A 21,541-nucleotide genomic window follows, 5' to 3' on the forward strand; every position below is an offset into this window, starting at 1 on the left:
GAGGAGGAGCTGCAGGCAGAGAGGCAGAGAGTGCAGAAGCATGTGGATATGAAGATTCAGCAGACAATACATCGAGCCAAAAAGCTAGAGAAAGTGCTGGAGGACCAACTGGGAGTGGGTCCACACCTTGACAATCTGCTTAATCATTGTTTAATCTACTCAAGTCGGCTTCAATCTATGCTGAACTGCCTCCCCTTGGCCTTAGTCTATGTTGAACTTACCAAGTCAAACTAAGTCTGCTTTTGTCCCCAAAGTTGACAGAAAAAGTTTTGTTGTTATCATTTTGGATGTTGTGTTCTTGCACATGCTCTTAAATTGAACTTGTCTGTAGTTATATGTTGTTCAGAGAGGAGGATTGTGTAATTGGGTCCCCTGGGACACACACTGGTACAACATTTATTTTGCAGTCTGATCTTTTTCTACCTGAACTCCGATTCACCTCTGTTGAAGTCATAACCCCCTCTTTGAACAACAACTTTTGCGTGTGTTGAAACAATATCTGTGTGCATGTTGATGACTGGATGAGGCTGATTGGATGAGGATGTGTGGATACGACTGCCTTTAGAAGTCACCCAAACAACAGGGGCTCATTGTTCTTCCTGTGAACCTGTTTCCCTCAGTGGGAAGAGGGTTTTGGTCCCACAGGAGTCCTGTGGTAATGCAGGCTTTGATTTCTTTGTGGATGGGAACTGGGTGAAATATATATGCAGGCAAGAGTGAGACAAAATAGACCTCTTGTCTACAACATGTCCCCTGTGTGTGTCTGTCTGTCAGGTGCTGCAGGAGAAGCAGTTGCAGGATGAGAGAATTCATGAGGAGATAAAGACCTTCCTGTACAGCCAGCTAAAGGTTACTCCAGAATACTATTACAACAACTACATGATAGTAACTCTGTCACTCATGTTATCACTCCTGTAATACTACAACTGCTTTTTTGTTATTATAAGCTTTTTGTAAATTGTAGTTTACCAGACTAGTTTTTTTTCAACATATACACATAACATGTGCACCAGAAACTCTTGATATTCAGCATTTTGTTGTTGTTGTTGTTTTTAATCAGGATTTTGAGCACGCACACCAAAAGTGGTCGGACTGCTCAGGAGGAGTAAGGGAGGAGAAACAGGAGCAACTGGACGTTCTATCCACCAACAAGCTGACCACTGAGGAGATTCTGCATGACCTGAGCACGAAGGTGCTAAACAGGCTGATACTGATTGATGCCATACAAAGTTTTAGTACAGGTTCTAACGTGTTCCAACGTGTGATCAGTACAATCATGCAGAGAAGGTGGTGGTGGAATTCAGGGACGAGAAGGAGAGACAGCGCAGGCAGGAGTTGAGAGAGCAGGAAGAATGCAGAGCTGCTACCATGGTAACCTACCAAAATCAGTACAGTAGGACATCATCATTGAGTGGTCAGTGCACTAGGTATGTAGCTAGGTGGTAATATCCCAATTGTGACCTTTCACCCTGCAGATACAGGCCTGGTGGAGAGGCTGCATGGTCCGCCGGTGTCTTGGCCCCTTTGCCAAAGGAAAGAAGGGAAAGAAGGGGAAGGGGAAGGGGAAGGGAAAAGGGAAGGGGAAGAAGAAATAATGATATTGTTCAAGACTACTGTCAACTCTTCTGATCTGTTTTTGAAGATGTGGTTTCTGTTGTCTTTTTCACTTAAGTGCTACCCGTTTTCCCTTCAACTGCCTTTGGGAGCAGCTAGTCATATTCCAAAGATTAAATGTAGTTAAATCAAAATCCAAGAGCACTAACTTCAAAACATGGAAAACCAATACTTTTGAAGCAATCCAGTCCTTTTCTGAACGACAAAGATGACAAATAATATCACCAATAACGTTTGGTATCCTTGAAAGTAGATTGTCTCCTTTAGAAATAAACCAATCAGTGTGTATAAGCTTTGTTGATCCATTACATTAACTGCAGTTGGATGTTAATCAGTCAACAATCACAAATTCTAGCATCACTTTCTCCTCTCCATGAAAGCATCCACATGAATAACAACAGCTTCAAATTAGAAATGTTATTTAATGCACTTAAAACTTAAATCCAAAAGTTTAATACAGCCATGTTCAATCTTTTGTACAGTTTGACAGCCAAAAAACCAAAAGGTGTAAAAATGAAAGATAAAAAAACGTGACAGGTGGCAGTGGTCAGTCCTCTGTCGTCCATGTAAACGTGTGGACTCTCCCTGTAAATCCACTCAGATCACTCTTATGTGACCTACACTTAAACATCTGTACAAACAAATTTATGCAGACTGTCACTTTCTGATAGCCACCAAAATTTACATGGGCCACCTCAGAGCCTGTGACTGGAGAAGAGCTCTGCAAATCAAAGCTCTTAGTTAGCGTTCCAGGTAGTCTGCAAGTCCCAGCTTCTTCATCAGACAGACAGACTAAACCCAAACATGGCCCGGAGACTAATTCTAACATCTGTAACGTGTGGTGGAGCATGGTGGGGTCTCAATTTGTGGCAAAAACTATTTCCTGGTGGTCCTGACCCAGCAGTTTAGACTAAAAACAAGAAGTTATGCTGCATTCAGGTGAAATGGAAACAAACAAACATGCTGTACTTGACCTCTACTGCACTCAAAACAATATGGCATTTCGGTTTAGCTGCTCACAAGATTTGCCATTTCGTAATCAGAATTAGATATTACAAAATTATGATGTAAAATGCAATGCAGTAAAGGTCAAGAAATTGTGGATGTACCTTCCGTTCTGATTGCCTGTGACGCTCTACAACAAAACCTGCAGCAAACACCAACTTATTAACTGAATGATTACTGTCTCCACAATGAACTTTCCAATAATAATAAGTGACTCTTCAGAAATACGCATCATGGAATGATAGTTTTCAAGAGGGAAGTTCTTGTTTGCTGAGTCACCTGAATACAGCATGGGTCCTACACACTAATAAAAAATATCATCTGGTATTGAAAAAATAATTTAAAATGAGTAAAATGGAAAAAAAAAAAGAAAGAAAGAAAAAAAAAGTCACCCGTTCCTCTTTTGCCATCAGTGGAAACAACAGTGAAGCTGGTTGAAGACAATGAGTTAACTTTTAGCTGCATATTAGCCTTTCAACAAAACCAATGAACACCTCCCATGACCAAAACCATGTTGTAGTGAGCTAAGAATGCTAGTGATATCAACATTATGCCACAACACACAGAACAAAAGTTGTAACTGTTAAGTTTTCAATTAAATCATAATGTGCTAGCCTTAGCGTTAGCTCTGAGCTCACAACAGACATGAAGCTTTGGGGCTTTTATTGGGGAGGAAGAGTGAGAGTTTGGTCCACTATAGTTACTGTAAAAATATTTGCTTCCGTTAGGTCTAAGGAACAGCACATTACAAACAACACCGTCTACAGTACATTTGGAGATGCCTCACTGTCTTTCAGGGCCAAACCTCACTGTTCTTCCACTGATTTGAGGATAACACAATTTACGTTTGACTTTTGCGTGAGCAACTATAAAAACACCTCATTGGACCAGGTAAGCTCCACCAGTGACCATCCCTATGATCCACCCAGCAACCCACTCCCACCAGGAAGAAGCTGCACCGTTGATTCTTAATCCTCATTAAAGTCACTTTTCATTTCCTTTGACCAGTGATTAGGGACAGCGTCTGTCTGAGCGTCCATTTGGCTCCATGTTGGCATGGCAACACACACGTTTCAGCTTATATATTTATATATTTACAGTATATATTTGTACACATACTTTTTAATAAAGATAAAAAAGAAGTCTGTCAGCCTTTAATCCAGCACAGTTGCTGCAAGGGTCTAAATCCACACTGTGTACTCCCTCTGTGCAGGACTCACTACTATGTACTGGTCTCTGAAGTACTTAGTGTCATAGGAGAAGTAACCATGTTACCTTCAGAACAAAAACCACAAGTGAAAGAAAAATATCCCACAATGCAACAGAAACATTAGGACAGCTTGTTGCATTTGTTTAAAATATATTGGAAGAACCTGAACCACTCCCTTTATGTGAAATACAAACACAAGCTTTTAAAGTGATGCGTTGGCCATTTCAAAAACATGACTTTCAGTAAAATAATGTCAGAACTAGGTCACTTAGATTGTTTGTAAGCAAGTTGGAGATATTTGGTTTTTACTGTTAAGGTCCATAGACCTTTCAAAGGACTGCTATGGATCCATGTTGCCATTTCTTCGACAGCACAAAGAAACACGGCACAATAAAAGCTAAACATATGTTCTGGATCCCCAAATAGAATTGTTTTGTGCTCTAATGATGGTAGGCGCTTTTAAAATAAATGTTCTTTGGGTACTGTGTCTCCTTACAACGCCCTGCATAGACTGTATATCTCCATAACATTCCCAGCTTACTGTACAGCAATTAACATATATGTATCCAACAAAACTTATAATTTAATTTATATTTGTTCTTATCAACATGTTCCATGGATCCATACCAGTCCATTCTATGTACCACCGTTTATATTACAAATCAGGTCATTGAACAAGTACATCCAGCATACTACAACTTAGTTATTTTGTAAAATTGCAGACGGATCACTGTCAATGTCAATAAGCAGACAAACTTGTTTCCCAGCAGAAAAAATACTTCCACCTCTAAGCAAACCACCTGGGAAACCCAATTGGTAGTAATGTTGCCTGGAGAAAACAGATTCTGCTTTGCCTTCTCAATCAAATAAACTCATCAGAAAGAATGAAACCCTCAACTGAGAGCTAAACTGAATTATTTGGATTTTGTGAATCCAGGGAGAAGTTTGGACCCTTTCACTTCAACACAGTCAGTTTACAGCATCTAATAGCTGTTCAAAGTCAACACGCTTCACAGCTGAACTTAACTTGAAGCTCAACATTAAAGATATGGTGGGTGTCAGCTGTTTTTGTTTTTACACATTTAAAGGGTAAAATAGTGACATATAACCTCCACAGTAACAGAATGGGTTCAGTCAGTTGTGACTTCACGACCTGAAGTTTCCTCTTCTTCTATCAAGAATGTACTGTAGTGTCCATCTGAGGCTGTAGTGCTCATTAAACAGAGAAAGAGAAAGACCTCACCTACATAGCTTTTTGGATGTTTACCAGTAGTGGGGCAAAAAAAGTCAAATCTGACCCATGGGTGGCACAAGAGGAAAGTCCAAGTTGTTACCTAAATCTGAAGGGTTTATCCTCTATTGAGGACATCTCAGACTCCGCTTGTCAACACAATTGACAATTTTTAATTACTGGTATTGCTAAATGAAACTTCAGTGGGTAATCCCTGAAACAACACAGCTCACATCTGCTATCAAACTCCAGAGGACAGCTGCTCAGCTCCCCTTATCTATCTCTCTCTTCCTCCTCCTCCTCATTTCGCTGCCCCGTGGATGTTCTCTCCCTGTTTGGGTCTGTTTGGGTCCTGTCCTAGGGTGTGTTTCTTTTTTTGTTCTCCCCAATTCATTTCTGCATTTCGGGTTCAGGAGGGTTTTCCACAGATCTGTTTTAGGATGTGTCCAAAATGTTGCACCTTTGAAGACCTGTAGCTCAAACTCTCTGACATGGTCCATCATCACGGCCACCACAGTAAAAAAAAAAAGAATATTGAAGAGGACACATAATAACTATAATAAAAAACACAGAATAGAGTTACTAGGATGGGGGAATCCTGTGGACAGAGAGGAGGACACAGTGAAAAACAGATTCAGATCCAAACGTCCGTTCTTCCATCCGCCTGTTTGCTGCAGGAGTGAAGATCCTGAAGATTTTCTGAAGAACAAACAGGAATCTGGTTCTTCTTTGAGGAGGATTAGAGTTGAAGGGAACGTGACTTACACACACAGCGACCATTTTGGGTTTCACAGAGACTAAACGTGACGTTTAGTCTCGTTTAGGCATGAAGAAAACTAAATATAACATAGAATCTGATGAACTTTCCTTCATTCTGGTGAGGGACAAACGACAGCAGTGTGCTATATTGTCCCAATCTGTCATGTTAGAGAACATTGGCACTACAGTATAATCTGAATGACCTGGGCAACTAGGTATATCCCATTAGCATGAGCTAGATGTAGCTACTTTAGCTTCATTACTGTTAAAAGTGAGCTAAGAACTAGCTTGGCCAATATCAGCCCCCATCAGGGAGTTTAGCCAAATCAAGTAAGTTCATGTTACAGGTGAGCAATGTTAGCTGATAATCTCTACCAGGTTCTGTAGTCTTAAGGCCATAATGAACAGCCAGGGGAGCCAATCAAAACATGAACACTTTTCTTCAAATGGGAAAAGAAGCCAACAGGAGTGTTAGCTTGATGGACAAATCACCATGCTAACTCTCAGTGCTAACTAAGTAACTAGCTCGGGGTCTTGAAATCTTCAGACGTGTCAGATTTAAGTATTGGTATTAGGTGTGAATGGTTTGAGGATCTGTTTGTCTCTCCTCCAGAGTTTTAGTGAAAGTTTTTCAGTTTCCCTTATTAAGCTAACAGGTTTGGTCTCAGTGAATCAAACATGGCCGCCTGATGACAGCAGCACACTGACTGATGAAGATGGAGCGTGCGTGTGCTGGGCGTGTCGTCTACATGGTGAGTGGTCCAGACGTGGTGGGTGTGGATGTTGAGGAGGAGGGATGTCTGGGTGGGGCCAGTTCAAGCAGGACGCTGACAGTTCCTGCAACTTGGGGGAGCCCACGCTCCTCCAGGATGTGGAGAGGAAGACACAACTGACTCTAAAATCACACACAGGGGGAGGGGAGAGAGAGCAAGCGAGAGAGCGAGGTGGACACAATGGGGATATGGGGAAGAACAAAAGGACAAACACACAGGGGCAAAACAATGAATGAATAAATAAACAAATAGCCATGACAACCAAAGTGATAAATAAAGAGGAGCATCAATAAACAAACTTCAACGAAACATGACATTAAACAGAATGTGAACTTAGAATAATGGAAAGCATAGGAGAGCTGTGAATGATTATTGTTGGGGGAACTGGAAACTTAATGTGTCCATGAACACAGTTCATTTTCAGTGTGAAGCACATTAGACATTAAAAACTGATTTTGGAATGTGCCACTCCAATGGAAGGGAAGGTCGCACAATGAAACAGAACTGAGGCGCTTCAGCTGGTTTTATTGTGAAAGGAGCTCAGACGGAAGATATCTTCAGCATCAGGACTGAACAGAGGCACAGTCTGCTAAAAACACAATCATCTTCACTGTTAGTCACAGCTACACACTCGCCTTTGGGTGTAACCTTTCCAGCATAAAGGGATAGTTTTGATTGAAACAGCCGTCAATACAGGACATTAACACCGAGCACAGCTCGCCATGTTAATACAACATCAGTTTTGTTTCTGTCTGTTGAAAATAACGCATCTCTAAATTGGGGGATTGCCACGTTTGCAGATATGCCGAACAAATGTGGATAGAGACATGTGTTGCTCTTGTAACCATTTCAGAAACCATCAAATTACATTGAAAGTCATTCTGAGTTCTAAAGCTTCAGGCCATTGCCAGGATTTTGCAAATACTGCTGTCATGACATTTTTGAAATGTCATCAGACACATGAACAGTCGAAAGTATTATTAAAGGTTAAATCACTGATTTAACAATTGAATGAATAGCTTCTGTATATTATCAACGAGTATATTAACTGTCAACTACTTCTTCTGTGCCTATCGTCAAAGAGTATTCAACTCCCTCTCTAAAATCAAACTCAGCGTGCTGAAATCCCAAATCCATTGACCCAAAACAGCCCATTATAAAGACAGTGACATTGAAAAAATATTACCAAATAATTCTCAGTTGTGTAACTTGTAGGATCTGAACTGCAACTGGATTCACTAAATCCCCCCCAAAACACAGAGGATCATGACCTCAGTGCTGCAGGCCTGGTCAAACTTATTTGTGACGCATGAAATCAGTGTGTTGCAGTGTGTATGTCACTGGACTACACAGACACACACACAAGAGGAAGATCATGGATGCTGACACAGACTTTCATATATGGGCTTTCCTGCTGCAGCAAACACACAGAAGCAGAGGACAGAGGGGGCTGCTGAAACTGGGCTTCAGACGCGGAGATCTGAATCAGTTTAAAACCACAATAACACATGGGAGGGTGGGGGAGGCCAATCAAACATAAGGCACAGGGGGTGGAGCTTCAGCAGGCAGGACGTAAGCTTTAGGGTAAACCTCAAACTCCCAATGTTAGGAGGATTGTTGCATTTCACCTGAGGATATTGAGGCTTCTGAAGGAGGTTTGCAGCTGCACGGTGGGTCAACATACCATGGATTTACAGGCTGGGGTGGATTCATTAAAATGAGGTGAAGAAAGAAAATTTTGTCCAAAATTGTGAACTCATAGAGTTTATCTTTTTTTGGAGAGGGTGTGACCCATTGGTCCATGTCATCATTGCTAAGGAGGCCTGACTGAAAGGACATGCGTCGAGTCGCTAGCTCGTGGCTACTGAACATTCTGGTGATCGTGCATTAGGCACAGCTTCATGGGAAAGGGAGGGGTTCTGAAAATGTTATTCTGTACCTCTGAATTGTGCTGACCTTAGCGCAGGAGCTGAGCAACTTAACGCCCTTGAACATTATAGTACAAAATGATAAAACCTTCCTAATTAGCATGAAAGGCATGTAAGGAAAAGGTTGTGCTTTTTCTCAGTCTGTAAGGCAGGAGGATCCTACTGACAGATTCAATATATGAACACTATTCTCAGACTTTTACAAAGGACACAGAAAATGCTTTGTGTACAAGCAACTTTCTGTCACAGGTATAAAACAGTGATTTGACAGGAGGTTTGCTCTTGGTTTGAGCCTTCATTTTATAATCTCATCTATTTGTCTGACCTAAAAATGTGGAGATGGAGACACTGTCACTTATTTACAGTTTTCGCCATTTTCTCTGTACAGATGTACGGGTATTCAATTCAGTCCTGCGGGGTCTCATGCATGTGGGGACAGGTGCACATAGATGGCACACAGCACTGACATGACTGACAGGTAGAAGAGGGCGAAGCCTGCCAGCTGGGCCTGAGCGCAGGGCAGAGTCAGGGGCGGGGCCATGGACAGCAACACAGCTACTGTCCTGTAAACCCCACCCCCTTTTCCATCAAGCACCTGCCCCACTGAACACAGACTGTCCTGTGTGTGTGTGTGTGTGTGTGTGTGTGTGTGTGTGTGTGTGTGTGTGTGTGTGTGTGTGTGTGTGTGTGTGTGTGTGTGTGTGTGTGTGTGTGTGTGTGTGTGTGTGTGTGTGTGTGTGTGTGTGTGTGTGTGGAGGGGGATGATGGACCGATAAAGGATAAAAGCGATAATTGAAAAAATAAGAAATTAATCAAAAAGATAAATTAAGACAAAATGGATGGAGGATGAGGGAGAGAAAAAAAAAAGAGAGAGAGAGAGAGAGAGTCGTTAGTTGCAGTAGTTTTATATTTTTCTTAGAAAAAAACACAAGGAGCAAATGGTGATGTCACACACCCCAGCAACCATCTGGACTGCAGTGACATCACTGTTCCCACCTTGTGCTCATCTTCTTTAGCTGAGGTTGCAGCCACTGTGTTAAGGTATTTATCCATGTCAACACAACAGGAACTAGGATCTAAATTTAGTCTACTGCACCAAAAACTACCAGACTCAGAATAAAAAAAGAACACTGCACTGCAATTGTGTTCATCTCTCTGCCTGTACCCCAGGCTGTTACAAAATGAGCTTAAAGTGGCTTAGGTTTCTGGAAAAAATATTGTGTGTGTGTGTGTGTTACCTGTGAAACACCAATCCGGCGACATGCCTCCAGGAAGTTTTCAACATTTCGTCGACACTTGGCCATCGTTAGCTTGGGCTGGGAGAGAAAAAAGGGCGGAGGATGTTATTTTCATTACTTTAGAAGAAGGCATGTTGGCATTAGTGATAGCAGCAGTAGTAACAGCAGGAGTGTTTGCAGCAGCAATACTAGTAGTACGATTTACCACAGCAGGGGAGGGCACGTGGATGCTGGGGACAGAACGCGGTCGCACGTGATTGGCCAGGTGACACAGCACTACCCCGTCCGTCAATGCTGCTCCCAGGTCGCTAGGCAACGACACCTTGAGACGAGCCTCGATATTCTGGAGAGACAGATGGAGAATGACTGACCAACCTCTCACTGAGCTCACAAAATGTTTAAGACCCATTTAAGATTCTGATATCTATGTGACAATACCATCACATCATTTTCTGGATATCAGCCGGTACATTTTTTGAATTCTTTAACAAATTTGTCCCTTAACCTTCCATTAGAGGTTTTAAATTCCCACCTTGCGCAGCTGCTCCACCAGCTCGGCCTCCTCCCCAACCAAAGCAGGTGCAGCAGGAGTAGCAGGTGCAGCAGGAGCAACAGGAGCCTCCTCTGAGTTTGGACAACCATCAGGAGCACCATCACCTGGTGGACAGACAGGAGAACACCCAGGTCAAGCTACGGTCGTGACCCCTGACCCAGAGGTCACAGCTCTGATTATAACAAACTGCTCCCACCTCTCCTTTTCTCTTCCCGCTGACTGAGGCGAAACAGGAAGCTCTCTGGTCTTGGCTGATTGACAGCTCGACATGAGGCCACACCCCCAGAGCTGGGATAAGAAGTGGACTGATTGGCTGCAAAGAAGAGCACATTTACATTTCATATACACTGCAATAAACAAAGCAAGTGTTGTGTTTGTGTTGGTGCCCTGCCCTCCTATTTGTTATTAATAAGGCTATTGATACTACTATTGAGGATTTGTATACTAATTTGTTAAAATGTTTTTTGGTGAAATAACACTTAAATATCTGCAAACATCAGCAGGTGTTTGATCCATATTTACATAATTAGCGATAGAAATAACTTTAAAAACAAGAAATTAGAATGATCAGACTGTGACAAGTCCAAATGACCGACTGAGCAAACAGAGTTGTGGCCTTACCTGTAGCAGACAGAGTAGCTCTGTCTTCACCCTGCAGAGATACACAACACAAGACAGTTAGAGACCTGAGACACAGATAGGTGGGTACACAGACAGACAGACAGGCAGGCAGACAGACAGACGGGCAGCCAAGCAGACAGCAGCATGCAGAGTGCAGTACCTGCAATGGACAGGAAGAGGAGCTATCAGCAGCATAACAGCAACACCAGTCTAAAGACACTCCAAGACAGACACAAATAGGAAGACATGAAGACAGAAGACAAGAAAAGAGCAAATAGGGAATATGACAGAAATAAAAAGAGACAGAAATTGAAACAAGAATAAAGAAAAAGAACACACACATACAGAGATACACAGACAATGACACGAAAACAATACACAGTGTTGTGTTTGTGTGTGTGTGTGTGTGTGTGTAGATATGTCTGCCCCCATAAATCAGAGCATGACATGCCAGGTCTGACACAGTTACTGAATCATCAGAGAAGGTGGACGACCATAAAGACCTAAGTGCCATCTGTCCGTGTTAACTAGGCTCTCTGTTGGTGTCATTGTCTCATTTTATTGACCACCCTGACAGACAGACAAACAGATAAAGTGAAAAGATGAAGAGGGCACACAAAAGGAAAGGGTGACCACACTAAACAACAAGCAAATAAAAAGAGCCAGCCAAAAGCCAGTAAAGTAAAAAAAAAGAAAAAGAAAATGTTAAAATGAAGACAGGAATAAAAGACAGGAGGACAAAGAAGAAGAGTTAATGCAGACAGCAGTCACAGAGACACAGAAACACTTCAGTAAGGGTGAGGTCAACAGCCACTGCTGATCCCCCAAAGCTTTAATGACTCAATCCATTACTGATCATTAAATTGTCTGACAATTGATTAAGGTTGTTGCCTTACATTTGAGGTGTTTTCTTTAAAAAAAAAAACTAGGCACAAATTCTACCAATGTTGGACAATTAAACCTGGCCGTCAGCTCAGTGAGCAGAGACCAACTCATCGTGTTTACTAATGTTAATTCTGGGCTCAAATTTGTTTGAGGAAACATTTACACAAAGGAGTTAAATTTAGTTTTTGGGGCACAGCTAAGATCTTACCATAAAGAGAGCAGAGTCATCTGTATGGGTCGAGCGTCTGGAGGGGTAGGAGTTCTAAACACACACAAACACAAACAGAGACACACGAAAGGTGAAAAGGCATATGAGCGGGGTGTTCCCTCAATGTTACAGGGTTACAAAATTAATACTACATTACAAAAACTTTCTTTATCAAACATCGTCCATGAGAAAAAAATCTGTGTACTGCAGAGCACAAGACATGAGACAAGAGTATGAATGAGGCTGATTTAGAGAGAAAGACAGAGAGAGGGATAAAGAGAATGAGAGAGAAAGAGAAAGAGAAAGAGAGAGAGAGAGAGAGAGACCGATGGACTTAGGGAACCCTCACCTCACTGTCTGGACTGGACTTGGTGGGACTCTGTGCCGCTTTATGCTATAAAGCAAAAACAAATCACAGGATTATAGTGATTTATATCTTTCACTTTATTTCCCACTGTCACTCAACAAGCTGCTGACTGAAACTTGGATGCCGTCATGTTCAGCTTTCAAATGTGCAGCGCATGCTGTTGTTCTCCAGCAGGTCATAGATCTGTGTTTGTGTCATCAAAAGCACAAAAGCAAAAGCTATCTCAGGATCAGCAGTAACAACAAACATTTATTTGCACTTGTTCTTACCTTTACATAGCCGCTGACAGAGTCTCTCTGCAGGGAGCGTGACTTCTGTCTCTCCTCCTCATACCTAAGAGCAGCCAGCTGGGCCTCCCTCCTCATCCTCTCTATTCCACCAGGACCAAACCGCTGAGGAAATACACCGATGAGAGATGAGAGGTCAGACAGATGGAGGGACAGAGCTGAATCTATGAAAGCCTGTCATCATTTTGTACAGAATAATGCTGAGTAATTGCTGACACAATCTAAAGGAGTTTCAGAGGTTCGTCTCATTAGAGGATCATCAAATCCTTCAGTGTACTAATATCACAAAAACATCCACAATTTAACACACAGGGTTTTTACCCCACAGCTATACTGATACACAACCCACATCCATAATCACGGCAACACTTGTTTTGAGACAGAGGTGTCATGGCCTGTACCTCACAACTTACTGTTGTGTGTTAAAGGACACACTGACATCTACCCTTTGAGTGTTGGCAACTGAACAGCAACATTATAAAAATGAGAGCCAAATTCACACTTTCCTTTTCACAAGATAAAGTTTGAGTTTTGTTTTTCAGGGGGGAGCCTGTCAAATGCAGGAGTCGTTTATTTTCATGGAAATTAACTAAAGCCAATGAGAAGAAGAAAATTTTAAACACAGATGTGTTGAGGTACCGCACTAGATTATTACTTTGAAATCTACAAATCAATGATTGTTTTTACAAAACATAATGTGTGGAATGCCTAACATATACTTCCAAAATTCTAAATAACTTTGACTGACTAAACTGTTTTTAAGGCTGAACACCTGTTTAAGATATTTTAGTTCCAGATTTGAATCAGAGAAAAGCATTAAATCTTCAAGCTGGAAAGCTGGAGCCAGTAAACAATCAATTACCTGACTTTGAGAGCTGGGAGGACCTGTTGCACCATCAACCGCACTCCTAAGAGAGAGACAGGTAGACAGACAGATGTGATGTCTTTTTCCACAAGAAAATGCATTTTTCTCAGATATGAAGAAACAAATATTAACCAAACATATTTTAAGCATGAACGCATGTGTGCAGGTGTGTGTGTGTGAGTATACCTGTTATGTCTCTTTGCTTCTTCTGATCTGGAGTTTGCTTTGACCGGTGATCCCTGAGGAGGCAAGTAGACAGGCAGGCAGATGGACAAGCAGAAGGAGTAGAGAGAAAACAGTACACACAAGTACACAGACAGACAGGTAGACGATTAGACAGGTAGACAGAGACAATATGTTTCATTTGACACTTTATATTAATATATTAATAATATATTATAGCAGTGTTTTTATTACAATTCTTTGCCGCAGTGACGGTTGAGCATGTTTGCTGCTCATCACCATCACTACCACCACACCAGGTCACCATAAGACCTACGTCACTCATCTTTAGTCATGAGAGAGCTTGGTCACTCAAGAGTTGTGGGTTTTATTTCAGGCGGGGGTTCTTACCTCTCTGGTGATGCGTCTCTCTATGTATGCCATGAACTGAGAGCTCAGGCTGGTGCTGTCTGCCGGTCCTCCTCGACTTCTCGACTCGTCCTCGTCCTCCTCCACTGGACAGTTGTCAATGAAGTCTATCTGCTCCGCCTCCGTGTCTACTCCAAGATACCGAGAGTGACATACAAAAGAAGAGAGACGGGACGAGTCAGAAGGAAAGAGTGGCAGAGAATTCTCGCGTGCGTCTTCATGAGCAGAAAAAAGTGTTATGGCCTCACATGTGCCATTGGCCAATGCAGGTCCTCCTCCACCTCCTCGCCCATCTTCCCTCCTTTGTCGGTGTTCTCTGTTGATCTCTGCTACACACACAGGAAGTTCTGACAGCTCCTCAGCGGGCTGCTCGAATACAGACAGAAATTGAGGTCAGAGACACACGGACTCAACAAAGCAGGACCACAAAACTACAGTGTCCATTGGTCATACACTTGGTCAATAGACAGGATTGCCATCTTCCATCTCATTTTTGGCAAGAGGGAGTAGGTTCAGTTTTCAGTCCTCAAAAGGACACACATTCACTGTGTGAACTGTGTATGAGTGTGTGTGACTCACCTCATTTCCCGACCATCTCTTGTCTCCGCTGTCCACACTGTTAAACCCCGAATCCAGCGCTCCATATGCACGACCAGAGCACAGGTCCTCACCACTGGAGAGTGAGGGTGAGGAGGAGAGCGAAGAGGAGACAGATCATTAATTATGTATATAACTAGTATAGTATTTTGTTTTGAAAAATGTTAAGAGAAAGGCAAGTTAAGTGGACAAAGGAGTAAAAGAAAAGTAAAATGAAGATTCAGACCAGGAGCTGAAGGTCAGAGGTCGTCTGTCATAGTCTGGTAGCTCAGGGGTCGTCTTAGTGGCCTCCAGGTTCAGGTACTTAAATATGTGGACTTTTCCCTTTATACAGATCTACACACACACACACACACAGACACACACAGACAAATAGAGACAGGGAGAGAGACAGGCAGCATGAGTGTTGGGAGTAAGGAGCTGGAACACAAACACAGTAGCTATGTATTTTTAATAGACAGCTATATATCACATGAGTTGATATATTTTACTTTCCAACATCATCTATTCAATGTGTGTGTGTGTGTTTATATATATCTATACCTGTGCAGGGGGTGTCTGTAAAGGGTTGTTGTCCAGGATGATGGTCTGTAGTTGTGTCAGTTGTCTATAACAGACGGGGATGCAGGTCACTTTGTTACAGGAGAAATCCAGCCGAACCAAAGGAAGGTCTGCCAGCTCTGCACACACATACACACACACACACACACACACACACACACACACACACACACACAATTTGATTCAGACTGTGTGGTACAATATACTGGCCTTCAACAAAGTGGTCATGACGCCGATGTAATGATACAAATTAAACAAAAAGTGTGTGTGTGTTTCCACTCGCCTGTAGGAAGTCGTGCCAGGTGGTTCCTTCTGACATTGAGATCTCGCAGCGCCTCTAGCTGGCCGACCTGAGATGGCAGAGCCTGGATCTCATTACAGCTGATGTCCTGTAACAGAAGAACAAGAGTCTTTGTACAGCCCTGAATTTCTGCCTCAATATGACCACAAAAGTTTAATAAATTATTATATCATCTTTTCACAAATGTTCAGCTCTCAGTGGGTAAATGTGATGTGACAGACAGACAGACAGACAGACAGACAGACAGACAGACTCACCAACTCAGTCAAGTGTCTCAGCTGTCCCACCTCCTCTGGCAGAGAAATCAGTTTGTTGTTGCAAGCGATGAGAACCTTCAGAGGGAGACTGCAGACCACTAAAGGGAGGACAGACAGCTGGTTCCGACTGCACAGACAGAAGACAGAGACACAGGAGACGGAGGGAGATAGACAGGGCAAAAAAAAGACAGACAAAAGAATGAATGAGGGGGGAGAGAGAGAGAGAAACGGGTAGGGGAGACAGACAAAAAGAAAGACAGACGGGCCAATGAGGAGCATATTCTATAATTATCTTAGGTCTTGAAAATTATTAATTAAAATCCCTGGCTTGCATGTCTGTGGTGCTGTGTGTAATCACGGTAATCCTACAGCTGCCTCGCAGGGTTTTATACCAAAAGTCGGTCGCTCCTAAATTGGTGCATCCTTTGTCTGGAGAGTGTGTCGCTGTGGTGTGTGGAGTGAGCCAGCCAAGCAAAGTGGTGGTTTGGATTTGACTGTGGCAGCGACACACTTGACAAAAAGACTATTTTGGACCATCCGGCTTCCTTTTGAAACTCTGCAAGGCAGCTCTATAAATGTGTATATGTGGGTGGATGGGGAAGGGCAGGTTGTGTGTGTGTGTGTGTGTGTGTGTACCTGTTCAGCTGGCAGGTTGAGTGTGTGCCTGGTGTTCGGAGAGGTGAGGGCCTTCTCTGTGTGTGTGTATGTGTGTGTATGTGTGCGTGTGCGTGTGCGTGTGCGTGTGCGTGTGTGTGTGTGTGTGTGTGTGTGTGTACCTGATGTTCAGGTAGGTGAGGGCCTGCAGGTTCAGCATGGTCTCCGGCAGGGATCTGAGACAGTTCTGGTACAGGTTCAGACTCTCCAGAGACACGAAGAGACAAACCTCCATGGGAAGCTCTGACAGGCGGTTGCGGGACAAATCTGCCAAGACAAACACAGCGGACTGTCAAAAGTGTGTTCATCTGTACCGCTTCCATGAAAGCTGAACACAACATGATCCTGCCAGCCTCAGAGGTGTGGAGTGGATGCATCTCAAAGTGCCGCCCACACACTGGCATGCATACAGAATGTTTGCCTTCTTCCGGATAATTCTATAATGTTGCGTTAGTAGTCTTGTCTTGCTAATAAAACACACTGAACTCAACTTGACTCTGTGTGTGTGTCTGAGTGAGTGTCATCATGCTGGCAGAGTGAGAGACTCGTGACCCATTTAAAAATAGAAACCAAACATCTCACAACAGACCCTCTCTAATCAAAATGCTTCTGTCCCACACACTGCTCTGCCTATTGGATGACTCCCTCTTCAACACGACACGGTGCGGAAATCTATTAAATCACATTCAAGACAAAATGTTAACGGTTTTCACCCAATGGAACGGGAGAAAAAGCGGCAATGATATCCAGGAACTGAACACATCTAACCCTGCCGAACGATCATAAAAACCTATTAAATTCCAACGATGGAGCCAAACCCTGGGAGCTTAGGGAATGTGTTGGAATAAGTACAGTCAGCGGACACTGGATATATGGGAAATAACCCTGGCCACAATAACACAAAAACTCCTACCATTTTTAGTAATAACTCCTCCCACTTCACCATGCCGTGGTAACCCTGCAGTAGATACTTGCAGCGACTATAAAATGACACCAAATCATCTGCACTAGCCACAGGGTCAGACCACACTGCTTAGTCCTTGTTTTGTGGACAAAGAGGCTCATACTTGTGTGTGATGTGTGAGTCAGAGTGGCATCCTCCATTAGTTAGAAGCTCTGTGAGCATCCAGTCAGAGAGCTTTTCAGTGTCCTCTTACATGTCCCTCTTTTTCATCTCTCTCTTAAGCAGATAGTCCAGTGGCCCTCAAGGCACACAGCCCCATCTCTGTCTCTCTCTCTCTCTTTCCCTCTCTCTCTGTCTCTCTGTGTCCCACAAACACGGTGATGTTAAAGCTCCAGTTCTTCAGCCTTCAAGCTCCTAATATACTTCAAAAGATGTCAGATGGAAAATGGAAACAGTCCACGACAACACAGTAACACTTCGTGCAGATGTGGTCTTCTTTCTGTGCCAATACATGCAGAAGGGGGGTTTAAGTAACAGTAGCTGTGGTTTATTCAGTGATAAAAAAAGAAGGAAAAAAGTTGGAGAAGGAGATGGTGTAGCATGTACACTTGTTACTCTGACAGCAGAGGATGGAGTGAACGAACCACAGCAAAGGTCAGGCTCTGCCCAATAGCACCGCATCAGTAGTGGATATCAGAAGTAGAAGACGACATCTTGTTGCCTTGATAGTTCCATTTTGAATTCACATAAACTGAGGGATTCTTCCAGAACAGAAATTAGACCCGAGGCAACAAGAGGCAGGTACGAAAAATCTAGTGGTCAGCTCACACTCTGGCGTCATAATTACTTGACCCATATACGGTGTCCAAGCACATATTTATAAATAATTAGCCTACAACTTTGACATTATTGAAATGTTCTCCCATCTGGAAAAATCTAAACTACAGCCTGATAACCAGCAATGATGAAAGGCATGCCAGTATCTTTTTCCTGAATGTGTGCTTGGACATCACATTACTGAGTGGAATTTTCAGCAGGCCCTTGCAGATAACAGCAATTCAGTGCAACCAATCAGAACCATGGCTCATTTGCATGCTGTCAACTAGGGCGGTCGTGGTTGATCGATTATAATCACTATAAACTATAAACTATAACCCCCCCCCCCCCCCCCCCCCCCCCCCCCAGACACACACACACACATACACATGTAGGTTAGGTGAACTGGAAACTCTAAATTGCCTGTGGGGGTGAATGTGAGTGTGAAAGAGTTCCTCTGTGTGCGTGTGATAGTCCTGTGATGGGCTGAGAATGAAAGCCTATAGTTAAGGCCGGATACGCATCCTTTAGAAAATAATCAAGGCTTTGGGGTGCGGTTGTTAATTGGAAAAGCTTGTGCATGTGTATGGCATTGAGTGATTGACAGAACATTTGTCAAATAAATTCCTAATAACTAACTCATCATATTATTCATTCATCCAGTTCAATGCCACAGATAGTGCTGGACATTTTACTGGGCACTAGACTGTGGTAAAATAAGGTGGACAAATAGGTTAACTGTCCGTGTCTGGCTTAATTTGAAAGTCTCAATCCTCAACGGACATGTGTCTTGGACATCTTGCATAGTATCTCAGAGCGTGTTCAAGATGGACAAATCAGCATGGCAAGGGTCCTGCTGTGGAGGTTACCATTCCCACATGGCTTCATTTGCAAAGTCCCGTTTACTGACCAAACAAACCAAATACTGTCACAAACCTGACAGGCTGCACTCAACAGACAGCCAGGCAAATAAATATCACAGCACAGTGTGGACTGCAGTCTGTCCACAATTCAGAGACAGGCAGACTGAGACAGGCTGACAGAGAGACAGGTACACTCTGATAGACTGAGGGAGACAAACACAGGCAGACGGACAGTCCCCGGAGACCACAACAACCCTGTGTCTGTCCCAAAGTTGTGACTCCGTTTGTTTTGTCTCGTCAATCTCGGGTAGGCGGGCCAGCTCTTTCACTCCGGGCTCGTTATCTAATCTCAGTCATCAAACTTTACACGCTAAACAAAGTCAGGCGTGTGCTCAAAGTTGTAAGTCCAGTCCCGGCCTGTCCTGGCCGTATCCGGGCTTTTGGACCGTTTCTTCTTCTTCAAACTGTCCGTTACTAGCTAACTAGCCAACAGTCGTTCTGTTGTGTTTAGCATGCTAACTAGCTGAGCTCCTGTTCCCATTTCCCAAGTTTACAGGTGCCGTGACAGATGTTGTGTCCCTACTTATCATGTTTCTTTGGCGGCTCTGTGCACACTTTCATAACGGGTAACAATTTAAAATGAATTGATATTTTACTTTGCAAACGCTGGCCCGTCTGACAGTAAACATATTTTAAAAAGGCGTGGAAAGATGACGAGGAATGAACGCAGGAAGCTAACAAACGTAGCTAACATTTGAGGTTTTCTGATACTGAATAATGGTATTTATTGTGTAAATGTTAAACAAGACATCAAAAGGTTTAACAAAAAGTGTCCAATGATAACTGGTAGTTCTTCATCGCACAACATCCGCTCAGTAAAGTGGAATCGGAATCATGGAGCATTTGAAGGGACAACATTTGTCATAACACCGGCCCTGCTGCTTTTCTGTCCATGGATCTCAAACTGGATTTTCCCGTCTCATACCAGATTATAACAAAAAAAAGCTCCAAGATATCAGAAACGTCGACACAACTCAGCGCGACTGCCGTGGCCGTCCCCCCGGTCCTCACTTACCGGCCCTGGTGGTGTCCGTCAGGTCGTGGTTGGCGGCGCTCCGGGGAAACTCCTTCAGCTTCCTGCCGCTCAGGTTCAGACAACCGGTGGCCGAGGCTTCGTCAAGCGCCCGGTCCAGAGAACGGTTCCAGGGAGCCGGACCCGCGGGGCCTAAACCATTATTACTCGCGGTTAAAACACTTCCAGCGCCGTTGCTACTGCCTCCGACCGTGAAGTTGTGTCCGGTGCTGTCCGCAGTCCCCAGCAACACCGAGGCCGCCATTACACACTCAACTAGTTAGCTCGCAGTGCTACTCTCCCACCCTACAGACAGACAGACAAGGCGCATGCGCAGAACGGACAACGCCACACCGGACAACAGGAAGCGTTTTTCCGCCCACCCGTGGTTCGACAAGAGGGCGGGTAGCCCAGAGTCTGTAGCCAATACGGAAGAACCCCAAAGAACTAACCAGGAAGTGAAGAAAATCGTACACTGAATATTTGCACGTTTTAAGAGTTAGGGGTAGGAGTAGTGAAAAATAGATTAGACTTACAACAATACGGTTATAATCACACAAAATCGATAAAGAATTTTTCACGTGATAATGGTTGACCAATCACATCATTGTTGTCAGATCATGGGTAGGAATAAATAACGCCAACCGTAACGCTGCGTCTATTTTGCACCATCAAAATGCGCATGTAGGCAAAATATGACAGAAAGACAAATATATGTTTCTATTAATGTCTGTGTTCCTCGTCATCTTTGTTTCTTACATCCCTCGGTTGAAATGAAATTTTAAAATTGTCCGTGTGTTACTCACAATCACAATCAGGCTAAGTATGTTAAAACACACAAGGAATTGTAATCATTATCAGTGTCTCAGTATTTTCTAATATAGTGTAATTGTAAGTATGTACACAGAAATATGTGGAAATATATATGTGCTGTGAGTGTTCATCTGCCAGGTGTACATAATTAGGGTGATGTGTGGGAATAGCTGTTCTTGTGACTGCATATTATGTACAGTGACCTAAAACACTGTCCAGATTAGAGGAGTTCCAACAGGTGGCATCGAGGATGTGATGGTTCTGCAATGATGTTCCATGCTGGTTTCCAGGTGCAGGAGGAGTATAGGCATGACTGTAGAGGTCAGCTAGGTCACCGACGCCCGGACCTCGTTAGGTAAGTAAGAGTGAAAAATAAGAATTGGCTTTATAACTGTATAAAGAATAAGGGGTTGAAAATGTCTCCTATGAATGTCTGCCTGGCAGCTATATATATATATATATATATATATATATATATATATATGTGTGTGTGTGTGTGTGTGTGTGTGTGTGTGTGTGTGAGAGAGAGAGAGAGAGAGAGAGAGAGAGAGAGAGAGAGAGAGAGAGA

General features: G+C 43.2%; 1 protein-coding gene across 1 annotated transcript; it reads right to left on the reverse strand.

The window, feature by feature from the left end:
* Positions 1 to 5,507: 5,507 nt before the first annotated feature.
* lrch3 (leucine-rich repeats and calponin homology (CH) domain containing 3) lies at positions 5,508 to 20,498 on the reverse strand. The gene is made up of 20 exons (XM_076136954.1): positions 20,164 to 20,498; positions 16,628 to 16,772; positions 15,852 to 15,978; positions 15,577 to 15,682; positions 15,276 to 15,412; positions 14,959 to 15,068; positions 14,715 to 14,808; positions 14,384 to 14,501; positions 14,118 to 14,263; positions 13,731 to 13,783; positions 13,542 to 13,587; positions 12,662 to 12,784; positions 12,375 to 12,419; positions 12,026 to 12,079; positions 10,933 to 10,963; positions 10,508 to 10,624; positions 10,291 to 10,415; positions 9,964 to 10,101; positions 9,759 to 9,836; positions 5,508 to 6,714 (listed from the first exon to the last, which is right to left on the reverse strand). Exons 1-20 carry the CDS (start codon positions 20,423 to 20,425, stop codon positions 6,565 to 6,567), a joined length of 2,205 nt encoding a protein of 734 aa, XP_075993069.1. The 5' UTR covers positions 20,426 to 20,498; the 3' UTR covers positions 5,508 to 6,564.
* Between the last annotated feature and the right edge of the window lie 1,043 nt (positions 20,499 to 21,541).

Source organism: Genypterus blacodes, unplaced genomic scaffold (assembly GCF_046128005.1).
Source record: "Genypterus blacodes isolate CSIRO-AG114 ecotype Tasmania unplaced genomic scaffold, CSIRO-AGI_Gbla_v1 ptg000003l_1, whole genome shotgun sequence".
Lineage (NCBI taxonomy): Eukaryota > Metazoa > Chordata > Actinopteri > Ophidiiformes > Ophidiidae > Genypterus > Genypterus blacodes.

Bases quoted from the DNA above. Each gene is read 5' to 3' on its own strand.
- lrch3 (XM_076136954.1), bottom strand. From the start codon at position 20,425: ATGGCGGCCTCGGTGTTGCTGGGGACTGCGGACAGCACCGGACACAAC. The intron at 16,773-20,163 runs GTAAGTGAGGAC...TTGTCTTGGCAG, and splicing joins GACGGACACCACCAGGGCCG to ATTTGTCCCGCAACCGCCTG. The intron at 14,502-14,714 runs GTGAGTCACACA...GTATTCGAGCAG, and splicing joins AGAGATGGTCGGGAAATGAG to CCCGCTGAGGAGCTGTCAGA.